At 34.8% G+C, this 13704-nt stretch overlaps 1 protein-coding gene across 2 annotated transcripts in view; it reads right to left on the bottom strand.

Moving 5' to 3' along the window:
* PDE1C (phosphodiesterase 1C) overlaps positions 1 to 13704 on the bottom strand; it is a gene marked incomplete at both ends in the record, with an annotated part of 550586 nt that overhangs the window by 73478 nt on the left and 463404 nt on the right. For both annotated transcript variants that reach the window (XM_082661639.1, XM_082661640.1), the window contains 3 exons: positions 3847 to 3967; positions 5659 to 5760; positions 13149 to 13277. In XM_082661639.1, coding sequence (XP_082517765.1) covers positions 3847 to 3967; positions 5659 to 5760; positions 13149 to 13277 — 352 coding nt within the window. The remainder of the gene's footprint in view (positions 1 to 3846; positions 3968 to 5658; positions 5761 to 13148; positions 13278 to 13704) is intronic.

Here is a 13704-nt window from a genome sequence, read left to right as displayed (position 1 = left end):
AAGAATTTAGAAATAATATAGCCAACAAACAGTAGCAAGGAGTTAGTTATATTACGAAAGGAAAACGGGAAAGGTGTTGGGAGTTATGAATAAGTGCTGTCCTTCTTACGCGTTAAAAATGGGGGTGCAAATATACCATTTAAACCTGATATATAAAGGAATAGAGCTCTATTTAAATAACAAAGGAACAGACTACAAGAATTAAGCAAGTTACAATGATGTGTTGGGGAAGCAGCAAGAGGACGTAGAAGTTTACTATTGCAGGGAGGCAATAGATACTATCTAAATAAATAGAGGATGTAAAGTTTTCCTTATCACGTTAGCCACTAGAACATAATATAAAACTTTCAAGTCATCAGAAGAAATAAAAACATAACAAAGCAGAAGGTACCACCAATATAGTGAAAGATTTAAAAAGAAGCCACAAAAACAGAAATCATAATATAAAATATGACAGCACCTAAGAGCAAAGATGCCTGTCATTTCAATAGATGTTAATATGGCTGGTTTCAAATAATAAAAGAATCTTAGATTGACTCATAGAAAAACCTCAATTATATACAGTGTTTAAAAGACACACCCAAATCAAAGCATCTCTGAAAAGTTTAGTGTAGAAAGTTGTGCAAAGACAAGAGTCTCTTCTTAAAATGAGCCGAATTTGAATTCTAGGTAAAAGCATTAGATAAGACAAAGAAGCGGGCTTTATGATAAAGGTACAGTAAATTATGAAAATCTAACAGTTATGAATATCCAAGAACACAAATAACACAGAATCAACATGCATGAAGCAAAAACTATACCACATAGAAAATGAAAATAATAGAAACACCTGTCAGCCCATGATAGATCAAAATTTTTAAAATAATATATAAAATACCTAAATGACATAATTAATAAGGTGGATGTGCTTGGTGTTCTTTGCATTTTATACCCTGTAAGTAGAAAATAAACCTACTTTTCAAGAGCCATGAACATTCACAAAAATTGATTATAAAGTAGGTGTCAAACGAGTTTCACAGTAAGATCCAAACAATGAAAACAATCCTTTGATCAAATTTCAATAAGCCACAAATTAACTGCAAAAGTAGAAAGCAAAGGAAACTACCACTGGAAAATTACATAAACAAACATCTCCATCTGAAGCAACTTTTGGGCAAAAGAGAAATCAAAACCCAAATTACAGAATATTTAGAAAAGAAGGATTGTGAACACCTGCATATTAGAACCTACGAGATTCATGATAACACAAACTCCTAGCCTTATATTTTCTAATATCAAACAGGCAGAACGAAAATAATTGAATTGAGCATCCAACTCAGGGAATTAGCAAAAGAACAAAATAAACTCAAGCAGAAGAAATGAATTAATAAAAATGAAAACAGTAACTGACACCATAACATAAAAAAGATTAGCTGAAGATTAGCAAATAATCAAATGATTAGCTAATTTCATACAGAAGAAAGGAAAAAGACACTGATATAGGAAATAAAAGCGGGGAAACAACCACAAACACAGAGGAAATTAAAAGAATTATAGGAGATGTTTGAAAAATATACAGCAATACTAAGGAAATGAATCTCAAAATGTATTCACCAAAGAGGCAAACTTATACTTCCTTAAAGTCAATATTTCATTGTAAAAGACTTGAGGCAGTGGCTTGGATTTTGTAAAAAATGGTTGTAAAACTGAAGATGTAACTTACTCTTTTAGCAAAGCATAGAAGGTCTGGTCTATCAGCACTGAGGCTATATGCCCTTATTCTGAAATATAACCCAATTTCTAAATGTAATTTTTTCAACGATTCTACAGTCCCATTGAGATTTCCCATTTGAACTGTCCAATTTAAAATCTATAGTTAAGAACTCAGGCAACATTTCTCCTACGTGGGTTACTTACCATGGCTTATGGCATCTGGGTTAAAACATTAAGTCAATAAAAATAATTTACTGAATCATAATTGCTAAAAAATAGTTCCAGTCCAGTGAGATAACATTCCATTCCCAATTGGCAAGAAATTCAATATGCTTATTTTCACATTGCCTCTGGTACATTTTCTTTCAATTCAAGCTTATGTTTGTGCAAACAAGCTTTCCTTTAATGGGAAAAAATGTTCACATATTTAAGTAATTTCTCATATTCACTCTCTCACAATTTAAAAAAGGAATCACTTCAATACCTCAAACTTATATGAGTTAGTGATGATTTACCTCTGGCTATAGATTAAATATTCCTAGTTATAGGGAGTATTATTACAAAAGCAATAATCAAAAAAAGCATATGATAAGGGAAGTGGAGATTTGGAGAAAATTCTTTCATTAATATTAGAAAAGTAACCTCTGGAAAAATGGCTCAAAATCAGCCCTCGATTAAGGATGATTTTGCAGTCATTCTTGTATATACAGCATGGCCACATGTGTACAGCTCTAGTTCCTCTCACGCCCTTCGGTTCCCCTTGAGAACTACTCTGTGAGGCCAAGCAATGACCATGTAAGGGAAACAGCCATATGCTGAATAAGGTACCTGCTGGCGTATTCATAGAACAGCTTAAGGGGGCACACGTGTGTGCACGTGTTGATGTGCACCCTTGGACAGAATGAAGGAACTGTAGAACATTTAATGTGGGAAGGACACTAAGGAAAAAATCTGGTTCAACCTTCCTTTAAATCCTCCCACCTTCCAAAAGACAAATCACAGATGAGACCACTGGGAACCAGAGGAGTGATTTCATTAGTTCCAGACCACAAACCCGTTGGAATAAAAATTCCAATAAAGGGCCTTCTGAACTTTGCCTAATATGCTGTTAACTCTAGTCCCACGTTGTTACTGGATATTGTGTGCAGCTTCAGAAGGAAAAAAACAAACACAGAAATGCCTTCTATAATTTCTCCATTCAAACTAGAATCATAAGAATAAGAGTAAGAGTAATTTGCTTCCAAAAATCTGAGTAACCAGTGAAAGAGTACATGTCTTGTCAGTTTAGAGGACAAAGTTGAGACTGGTGTTAATATGTAGTGTTTTATGGAATCTCAGAGGTCTCTGAATCCATACTGTAACCACCCTCAGTAAATTAACAAGAATTAATGAATTAACTGTATTAATATGAATTAACTGTAATTCAGGTCCCATAATCTACATGTCATCTTGCCTTCAACCTCAGGACCTCACATCTCAAAGCAGATATTTAATGGCAGCTCTTCTTGAGATGAGCTTAGCACACATGTCTGGGTTTGAGAAGACAGCAGTCTTGGGCTATGCATTTATTTACCTTTTTATTTCTCTACTTCTATGCACCTTTTTTTAAAAAAAATTCAAAGCAATGTATCCTCATGAAAGACTCTCACTATTCTTGTAGAAAACACAACCCTGTGTCTTAGGATGTACTAAGTTTAAATATAATTGGAACAGTAGCTTCTAGTGATTTCTTGACCTCAAATTGCCCCACCCGGCTTTGGAACTTGACAACATGGGTTTGTCTGCTAGAAAGGAACAATCCAGCCAATTATAACAGAGAAGCGAGTTAAAGCGACTGCCATTTGGTCATTCACCCCCTCAAAAAGTAAAAGCATTCATCAGCTGACATTTTGACAAAAGACTGCCACAAGGAAATGCATTTTTTTTTTTTTTTGCATAGGATAGAAATACCATAACAGTCCGAGAATCAGAATTTAGGTGAGACTCAAATATCACATGACCAGAAGACCAAAAAAAAAAGCTGTGAACCCTCCCTCCACAAAGAAGATGACTGTAATCGCAATAGTCTTTATCACAATGTTGCTGAAATATAAAATTCAGGATATGTCCATGGATGACAGCAGTGGGGGCGTGGTTAGCAGAGCAACAAGGTACCTGTCTGAAGAACTCCTCCAGGAGTGACATCGTCCAGCGATGGTGGAGCTCCCAGGCTTTTGCTGGATGGCTAATGTCTGCCGTGTGCAACATCAGGGATAATGCTTTCGGCTTTTCAATTCTGTAAACCCAAAGGATCCAAACACATGATGACCAACTTACAGAACCTCAATAAGAGTTTTTAACAAATCACCATTTTTTAAAATCCCTTCCAGAACACTCTTTGACATAAATCATAGCAAGATCTTTTTTGATCCACCTCCTTGAGTTATGGAAATAAAAACAAAAATAAACAAATGGGACCTAATGAAACAAAAGCTTTTGCACAGCAAAGGAAACCGTAAACAAGACGAAAAGACAACTCTCAGAATGGGAGAAAATATTTGTGAACGAATCAATGGACAAAGGATTAATCTCCAAAATATATAAACAGCTCATGCAGCTCAATATTAAAACAACAAACAACCCAGTCCAAAAATGGGCAGAAGACCTAAATAGACATTTTTCCAAAGAAGACATACAGATGGCCAAGAGGCACATGAAAAGCTGCTCAACATTGTTAGAGAAATGCAAATCAAAACTATAATGAGGTATCACCTCACATCAGTTAGAATGGGCATTATCAGAAAATCTACAAACAACAAATGCTGGAGAGGGTGTGGAGAAAAGGAAACCCTCTTGCACTGTTGGTGGGAATGTAAATTGATACAGCCACTATGGAGAACAGTATGGAGGTTCCTTAAAAAACTAAAAATAGAACTACCATACTGGGTATATATATCCCACTACTGGGCATATACCCAGAGAAAACCATAATTCAAAAAGACACATGCACCCCAATGTTCACTGCAGCACTATTTACAATAGCCAGGTCATGGAAGCAACCTAAATGCCCATCGACAGATGAATGGATAAAGAAGATGTGGCACATATATACAATGGAATATTACTCAGCCATAAAAAGGAATGAAATTGGGTCATTTGTAGAGACGTGGATGGATCTAGAGATTGTCATACAGAGTGAAGTAAGTCAGAAAGAGAAAAACAAATATCATATATTAACGCATGTATGTGGAACCTAGAAAAATGGTACAGATGAACCAGTTTGCAGGGCAGAAATAGAGACACAGATGTAGAGAACAAACGTATGGACACCAAGGGGGGGAAAGCCGCAGGTGGTGGTGGTGGTGGTGTGATGAATTGGGTGATTGGGATTGACATGTATACACTGATGTGTGTAAAATCAATGACTAATAAGAACCTGCTGTATAAAAAGTAAATAAAATAAAATTCAAAATTAAAAAAAATAAAATAAAAACATAAAATCCCTTCCATTCTCCCATCTCAAACCCCACTGCAGCTGAACTAGGGGAAAACCATCAATTCATCCTACAACTGGGATTTTCATCAGCAAGGTCTCCATGTTTATTGAACTGGACACCTCAGAAACTGACTCAAAACCGTTTCTGGAATGACTGCCATCATTAAAAAGACAACAAGAATCCAAGAGTCACTCACTGACCTTTATTTGTTGCCTCTGCATTGAGTGGACCTTCCAAAATTTCGTTTCTGACGGAAATATTTTAAATTCTAATTGGGGCAAATTGTTACTGGGGCAAATTGTTATTTCAACCCTAATGAGAATATATCTTTGATAGGTACAATTCTCATGCTTTCTTCTCCAAGCATCATTATTTTATGAGATCACTCAATAAAGTCATATTGAAGGAGATAAAATTTAAAGGTACAGTGACATGGACAAAGACAAGGTCAAACACCTATGAAAACACATGATGTCACAGGCCCACTCACGCTTCTGGCTGCTGCAGAGCAGTCTTCATTGCTTTGATTTGCTGGAAATGACAGGACATATCCGTAGCCATCACCATCTCAATTACCAAGGTCCGAAACTCCCTTTCAGGGACACCCCATGGAGAAACAAGGATAGAAGTGAAAAATGGAAAGAAAAATTAGTTTATTCTTTGCCATTTCTAACCAAAATTAGTTAATTGCTTGTGACATTTCAAATCTAACTTGAGTCTTTTAGGCGGACTTTTTTATGAGGAATAAAGGAAGCTTAAAGATTAATGATATCATTTATTAGGAATATAATATGTGGAATGCACATATCATTTGGAAAATTAACTCACAGGAAAAATTCCAAAGAAACTGAAAGTGTAGTAAAGCATTCCTTTCTCTAAGAATTCAAGTTTTATGAAAAAATTAATTTGAAATTAATCCTAGGAGGGGGACTGATAATCCAAAGTACATGTTGGATACAGGTATTTCACTTTTTTTAATAGACTTTTTTAGAGCAGTTTTAGGTTTACAGAAAAACTGAGAAGATAGTATAAGAGAGCTCCCATATACGCGCTCCCCTACTGCAGTTTCCCTCAATATTAACCTCTTACATTAATGCGGTACATGTGTTACAAATGATAACCAATATCGATACCTTACATTCACTCCAGTCCATAGTTTACCTGAGGGTCCACTCTCATGTTGCACAGTTCTATGAGGTTTGGCAAATGCATACTCGCCTGTTCCCACCATTAACAGTATCAGACAGAATAGTTTCAACACCCTAAAATCCCCTGTGCTCTACCTATTCATTCCTCTTGCTCCTGAACCCCTGCCAAACACTGATCTTTTTATTCTCTCTAAGAACTTTATTAAAGTAGAATTCGCATAGAATAAACTGCTTCCCTAAAAGTTGCACATTTCAATTAGTTTTAACAGTTGAGTAAAACTTTTGGAAGGACCACCACAGTCGTGGTTCTGAACATTTCCATCGCCCTCAAACCTCTTTGCAGCTCACCTCTTCCTCTACCCACAGGCCCCAGGCAACGTTTGATCTGCTTTATGTCTAGATAGTTTGCTTTATGTCTTTCTGGTTTTATTATATATGTGTGTGTGTATGTACTCATACATATATATAACTAGAAAATGCAAACTAGAGAGGCATAAAGCAGATATATATGTGCATGTGTATATACACATATATGTAGAGTACATAGGTACATGCACATATATATTAAACTAGACAGTAGGTATACACACTTATATGTATCTGCCTATGCGCACACACACACACACACACACATATAAAATACAAAATGTACTCTTATTTTTCTAGCCTTCTTTACTCAGCATAATGATTTGCAATTCATCCACATAGTTGTTCATCAATAGTTCATTTGTTTTTACTACTGAATGGTATTCCATCATACGAGGACACCACAATTAATTTATCCATTCACCAGCTGATGGACATTTGGGTTATTCGATTCTAGTATGGAGCCCTTATGAATAAAACTATGAGTGTTTATGTACTAGTCACTGTGTAGATATGTTTTCATTTCTTTTGAGTAAATACCTAGGAGTAGAATGGCTTGTTTATAAGATAGATGAGTGTTTAACTTTATTTAAAAAACTACCGAAATTTTTCAAAGTGGTTTGTATCACTTTATGTTTTGACAATCAGTGTATGAAAGTTCGATTTTCTATATCTCAGCCATTCTAAGGGATATGTAGTGGTATCTCAGTGTGTTTTTCATTTGTATTTCTTTGATGACTAATGATGTCAGGCACCTTTTCATGTACTTATAGGCCATTTGTATATCTTTATTTAGGGAAATGCCTCTTTCAGACCCTTCCCCCTCTTTTTTTTAAATTGAGCTATGATTGATTTACAATATTATATTAGTTTTAGGTGTAAAACATAAGGATTCAAAATTTTTATTCCATTTAAAGCTATTATAAAATATTGGCTATATTCCCTATGTTGTACAATATAGTCTTGTAGCTTATTTATTTTATACACAGTAGCTTGTACTTCTTAATCTCCTACCTCTATCATATAAGTGATATCATACAGTATTTGTCTTTCTCTGTCTGACTTATTTCACTACACATAAGACCCTCCAGGTCCATCCATGTTGTCGCAAATGGCAAGATTTCATTCTTTTTCATGTCTGAGTAGTATTATATACATATACCACAACTTCTTTATCCATTTGTCTGTTGATACACACTTAAGTTGCTTCCATATTTTGGCTATTATAAATAATGTTGTTATGAACATTGGGAAGAATGTATCTTTTCTAATTAGTGTTTTCATTTTCTTTGGATATATACACAGGAGTGGAATTGCTGGGTCATATGGTAATTCTATTTTTAGTTTTTTGAGGAACCTCCATACAGCGTTCCACAGTGGCAGCGCTGATTTACATTCCCACAAACAGTGTACAAAGATTCCCTTTCTCCACATCCTCCCCAAGATTTGTTATTTGTGGTCTTTTTGATGATAGCCATTCTGACAGGTGTGAGGTGATATCTCATTGTGGTTTTGACTTGCATCTCTGATGATTAGCGATGTTGAGCATCTTTCCATATGCTTGCTGGCCATCTGTATGTCTTCTTTGCAAAAATGTCTATTCACGGACCTTACCCTTTTTAAACTTGAGTTGTTTGTGTTCTTCTTATTGAGCGGTAGAAGTACACTATACATTCTGGATACAAATCATATGTAAGATATATGAGTTGTGAATAACTTCTACTTCCTACCTTGCTTTTTTTTTTTAACAGTGTCTTTCAAAGAGCAAACGTTTTAAATTTTAATATAATTTTTAAAAATTTCATTGGAGTATATTGATTTACAATGTTGTGTTAGTTTCAGGTGTACAGCAAAGTGATTCAGTTATACTTATTCATATATTCATTCTTTTTCAGATTCTTTACCCATATAGGTTACTGCAGAATATTGAGTAGAGTTCCCTGTGCTATACAGCAGGTCCTTGTTGGTTATCTATTTTATATATAATAGTGTCTGTATGTTAATCTAAATTTTAATACAATTTTTTTAATGCTTCATGCTTTTTGGGGTCCTATCTGAGAAACCTCCAACTACCCCAAGGACTTTGTTTTCCTCTGGAAGTCTTACCATTTTAATCTTTTATATTTGGTCTATGATCAATTTCAAGGTAAATTTTTAGTATGGCGTGAGGTAATACTCAAACTTTTTTTCATATTGATATCCATTTGTTCCAACACCACTTGTTGAAAAGCTTTACCTTTCCCCATTGAATGCCTTGGATGGAGATATAGATACAGATATATAGATATATATCTATATACACACACACACACACACACACACACACACACATACACACAGACTAGCAGCAAACCATTGGAAAATAAATAAAATAAATATAAAACACTTAGTAGTAACTTTAAAAAGTAAGTGTAACTCCTGTTCACTGAAAACTACAGAACACTGCTGATTAAAGAGGACCTAAATAAATTAAGCGAAATACTGTCATCATGTAGCTCTTTAGCATTTCTTAAAATGCAGCTCTGTTGGTGACAAATTTCTGTAGTTTTCCATCATCTGAAAATAATGTTATGTCATCTTCACTTTTAAAGGATATTTTCATGGGACATAGCATTCTGTGTCAACTTTTTTGTTGTTGTGTCTTTTAACACTTTAAAGACATTATTCCATTGCCTTCTGGCCTCCATGGTTTCTGATGAAAAGTCCAAAGTCAATCAAATTGTTCCCTTGAATGTAATGAGTCGTTTTTCTCTAATTTTATCTTTGACTCTTAGCAGTTTGACTATAATATGCATGCAGGTATGTTTTTCTTTGAATTTATCCTGTTTAAGTTTGCTGAGTTTCTTGAATCTATAAATTTATCTCATTCACCATGTTTGGAAAGTTTTCAGCCATTATTTCTTCAAACATTTTTTGTGTCTCATTCTCTCTCTCTCTCTCTCCTGTCTTTCTGAGACTATAGTTGTCCCTATGTTTGACCACCTGAAAGTGTCCCATAGGTCCCTAAAACTGCTCATTTTTTAAAATCTTTTTTTTCTCCTACTTCTTCAATATGGATAATTTGGATTGATCTTTTCAAGCTCACTGAATTCTTTCTTCTGTCCTCTCCAACTTGCTACTAAGCCAATACAGTCAATTTTCAATATAGATATTTTACTTTTTCAGTTCTAAGATTTCTGTGTGCTCTTGCTTATATTGTCAGTTCACTGGTTAAATTTTACTGTATTTTATTTATTACAAGCATATTTTCCTTTACCTCACTGAGCATAAATATAATAACTGCTTTAAAAGTTCTTGTCTGATAATTCCAACAATAGTTCCTCTTGGAGATTGCATCTGTTGATTGTCTTTTCCCTTGCAAACAAGTCACATTTTCCTGCTCTTTGTATTGTCATTGAGACTGTCGCAGAATTTAAGTTTTCCCTTATTTGGCAATCTCTTTCATGGAGTTCTAATTCACTTGCTAGCAGCTCTGGTAGTTCCTACACTGGTTTCTCTAGCCAGAAACATAGTGGAGGTTTTTGTATAAATATAGCTTTATCCATCTAGTGTTGCCTTGACTGAGACTGCCTTCAGAGTAAAGACACAAAACGTCTCACTCACCTCATCCTGTCAGATTCTCCAAATTTTAACACATCTCCAAAATTTGTGTGATTTTGTTTACTCTCTACGGCTCTCACGTCATTGGAGGTTGTGCTTATTTGTGTCTTTGTATTTTGTCCATAGTTTATAGCTTTATTTGCAGGAGAATTGCTTTATCAGTAGCTGATTTGGCCTGCCCAAAGTGGAATTCCATATTTTTCCACTTTGAAATGCAGTAAATACCTGGTAATACATTCATTTATAAAGGTCCTAAAAGTCTAATGCACTTATGTTTCCAAATAGAATCTATCAGATATTAAATTGCTTTCCTAGAAAGACATAGGATACTAAACATATGTTGTCTTTGGGTTGATGGGCTTAACTGAGAGCCCTTAATAATAAGTTAATATTTTATTTGTGAGATAATACCACTGTCTTAGAGCAATGTATCTCAACATTAATAAAATATGATAAAATAATACAACAATATTTTAAAAACTGTCCTTAAATGAAAATATAATAGAACACTAAATCTATGTAACTTAAGCTACATCAACTACAATCTTTTCTTAACCTACAGAATCCTCAAAAACAGGAGTAGCAAAAAAGCATGGCACTATGGGCTATAATTATAAAGTTTCCACTGAATCAGAATGTTCCTGTACCTGAGATGTTCCGTGATTCTAAATCAATTACATTTCACTCTCTCTTTGAGATAGTAAAGATAGTGCTGAATAAAAAACACAAATATATAAGGCTAGTACATAAACAGAGTTCATTAAACTATATTTTTCAAGTAACTAGTTTGACTTTTTTTATATTAAATTCACTTAAGTTTTGCTGGATCACTCAGTTTTACAACTTGCTTTGGTCAGAGGTAGTATTCAAATTATTCAAACTAGTACTTCACAAATACCCACCAATAAGAATGCAGAGCTAATGAGACATAATTAGGATGGTTGCACTGGTGAATATCAGTGTATTCCAGTGTGAACTGATATACTCTGGTCTGTTGCAATGATTCTGGGTTTAGATATTGCCGAAACCAGCCTCACTAACACAGTAGCAGACTGAACGAGGCTTATGATCATAGCAGAGTGGAAACACAAGTAATCTAAGCTAAATTTTGACAAATGTATAGTTAAGCAGAAATAGAAAACGCTTAACAAAAATATAGATAACAGAGGTTGCATATCTATGCTTTCAAAATAGATTAAGAGGCAATTATGCCCATCCAGCCATAAATCCCATGTGCTTACAAATCCCACAGGCCAGCAATATTAGTGCATTACCTGAAAGCAATTTGACAAAGTTCAACAAGAGCCTTAAAACAACAAACATTCTTTGATCCATTAATTCTACACATAAACATACATTAAAGAGATGTTCATTACAGGATTCTTTATAATAACCAAAACACACGAACACACCCATACTCACACACTCAAAAGTAATTATGGGACTTCCATAGATGGAGTATTATACAGCCATTGAATATCATATTTTAATTACCATGGGACAGTGGCCATGAGAACATACCACACAGACCACCAACTACAGGAATTTAATTGGCTATGGGCCTCAGCTACTATATTCTGAAAACTATTGCCATTTTTGCCCAAGGCCATGCTTCCCATGGGCTGCTCCAAGCCAATGACTGAGGGCATCCCTTCCTGGGAGACATGGGACTCCTCTGATGGCCAACTTTGTCTCAAGAATTTCCTGACAGCCTTGCTGAACATTTTTTAGGATGCACGGAGATCTAGGATGCTTCTACCCAATTTTCCCTCTCTCTCTCCTTCCTCTGGGATCAAAGGGATATATCTGAATATGTGTAAAGCTGTTCTCTGCCATATTCAAATCTTTTATTATACTTTTACAAACATTTAAATTGGATAGAGGGCTCCTTTTTCTACAAGATTTGCATTGATTAACTGAAATGCTCTGCATTTTTTAGATGCTGCTTAAATCTAACATTTTCCAACAAAATTCAAGCCAAATATTCCTCTCTGTTTTAATGAACTAGAGTTGCATGGAAACTGATAGCCAACTCTTACTGAAAATCAGTTTCAGATTTGTTATTCAGAATGGCTTATTTCTCTGAATCCTTGCATAATGGTACAGAGATACTCAATAAACAGCTGATCATTTAATTAAAATATAAGTATTATTTGCATCACAGTAGATTCAGAAGTTTTTAAGCATTTAAGTGATTTTGCCTACAAGCTTTGAAACACCTTCACCTATAGTACGGATCTGCAGGCTACAAGGATCTGTGTCACAAACTGTGCTAAGCATTTTAAATGGATTATATCATGTATTATTACCCTATATATCCTATATTATATCATGTATTATTACCCTAACCAAATTACAAGCTAAATGTTATCTATTTTCTAGAAATTAAATTTTAAAAAGGTGTAAAGGGGTTGAGTAACTTCCTAAATATCATACAGCTAGTAAATGATTGTGTTCACATTCAAACTCAGGTCTGCCCAAATTCAAAGACACATAGTGCCACTTAGGCGACAGAATTAAGTGCCCATGATTATTTGAAAGCGTCAATTTCCTTAGCAAATTTTGAAAGATTTTTTTAAGAAGTCCAATCCAATATAAGGTGGAAAAAAAGTTAATTGATGAAATTTAGGTTTAAGAAGGTAAGATAAAAAGAACACAAGTTTCCTAAGGTAACCAACAGCAAATATTCCCAAGGTGCCTACAATATATTTGAGTATCTGTGTCAAGCAAGAGAAGAGAGATAGAGAAAGAAAGAAACAGCAATAACAATTTCAAACAGAGTATTATTTCTTCAAAAGATGCATGCTCCGTCCATCCTCACGGCTCCTTTCCTAGCCTCCTAATCTCTCTCTTAGCTCCTCCTTACCTCCAGTCATCCTTTGAGAGGTTAATCAAAATATTCATTTCCTCATCCTCCTGTAGAAGGCGATAGGCTGCACTTAAATGGTGATTTTCCAAAACAGACCTATCGTTGTACAGAATCGCTGGGTCAGACCTGAGAGGAAAGCCAAGCAAAATAATTTAGGATGTTGAACAGCTGAGATTTTTCAGGTAACTTTCCTAAAGGTAGAATATATCATCTCTTTATCCTTTTTTAGCAATTAACTTTGCCCCCATGCCATTTATATCGACCAAAAAGCTAACATCAACACTACAAATTATCAATAGATGTACGTAGAGTATTTTAATGTCAATATGTGGATGTTATTTCACATGTGATATCCAACTTGAGAACTCTCTAAAAACTATTCTGTAAGCAGATCTCAACTACCTGCAGTAGTAGCAAAGGTGATTATTTTAAAAATGTGGGTCATGTCAAACGTCCTTATATTTTCTGGAATGACTTTTTATTTTATTCAATGAGGGAATGTGTTTATATTTGTTTTAGTTGTAATTCTCTGAACACATACCACCTGGCAGGT

Source organism: Grampus griseus (genome assembly GCF_964374135.1).
Source record: "Grampus griseus genome assembly, chromosome: 9".
Classification (NCBI taxonomy): domain Eukaryota; kingdom Metazoa; phylum Chordata; class Mammalia; order Artiodactyla; family Delphinidae; genus Grampus; species Grampus griseus.
Note: the sequence above shows the minus strand (reverse complement) of the source record. Positions and strands in the feature narration are given on the sequence as shown.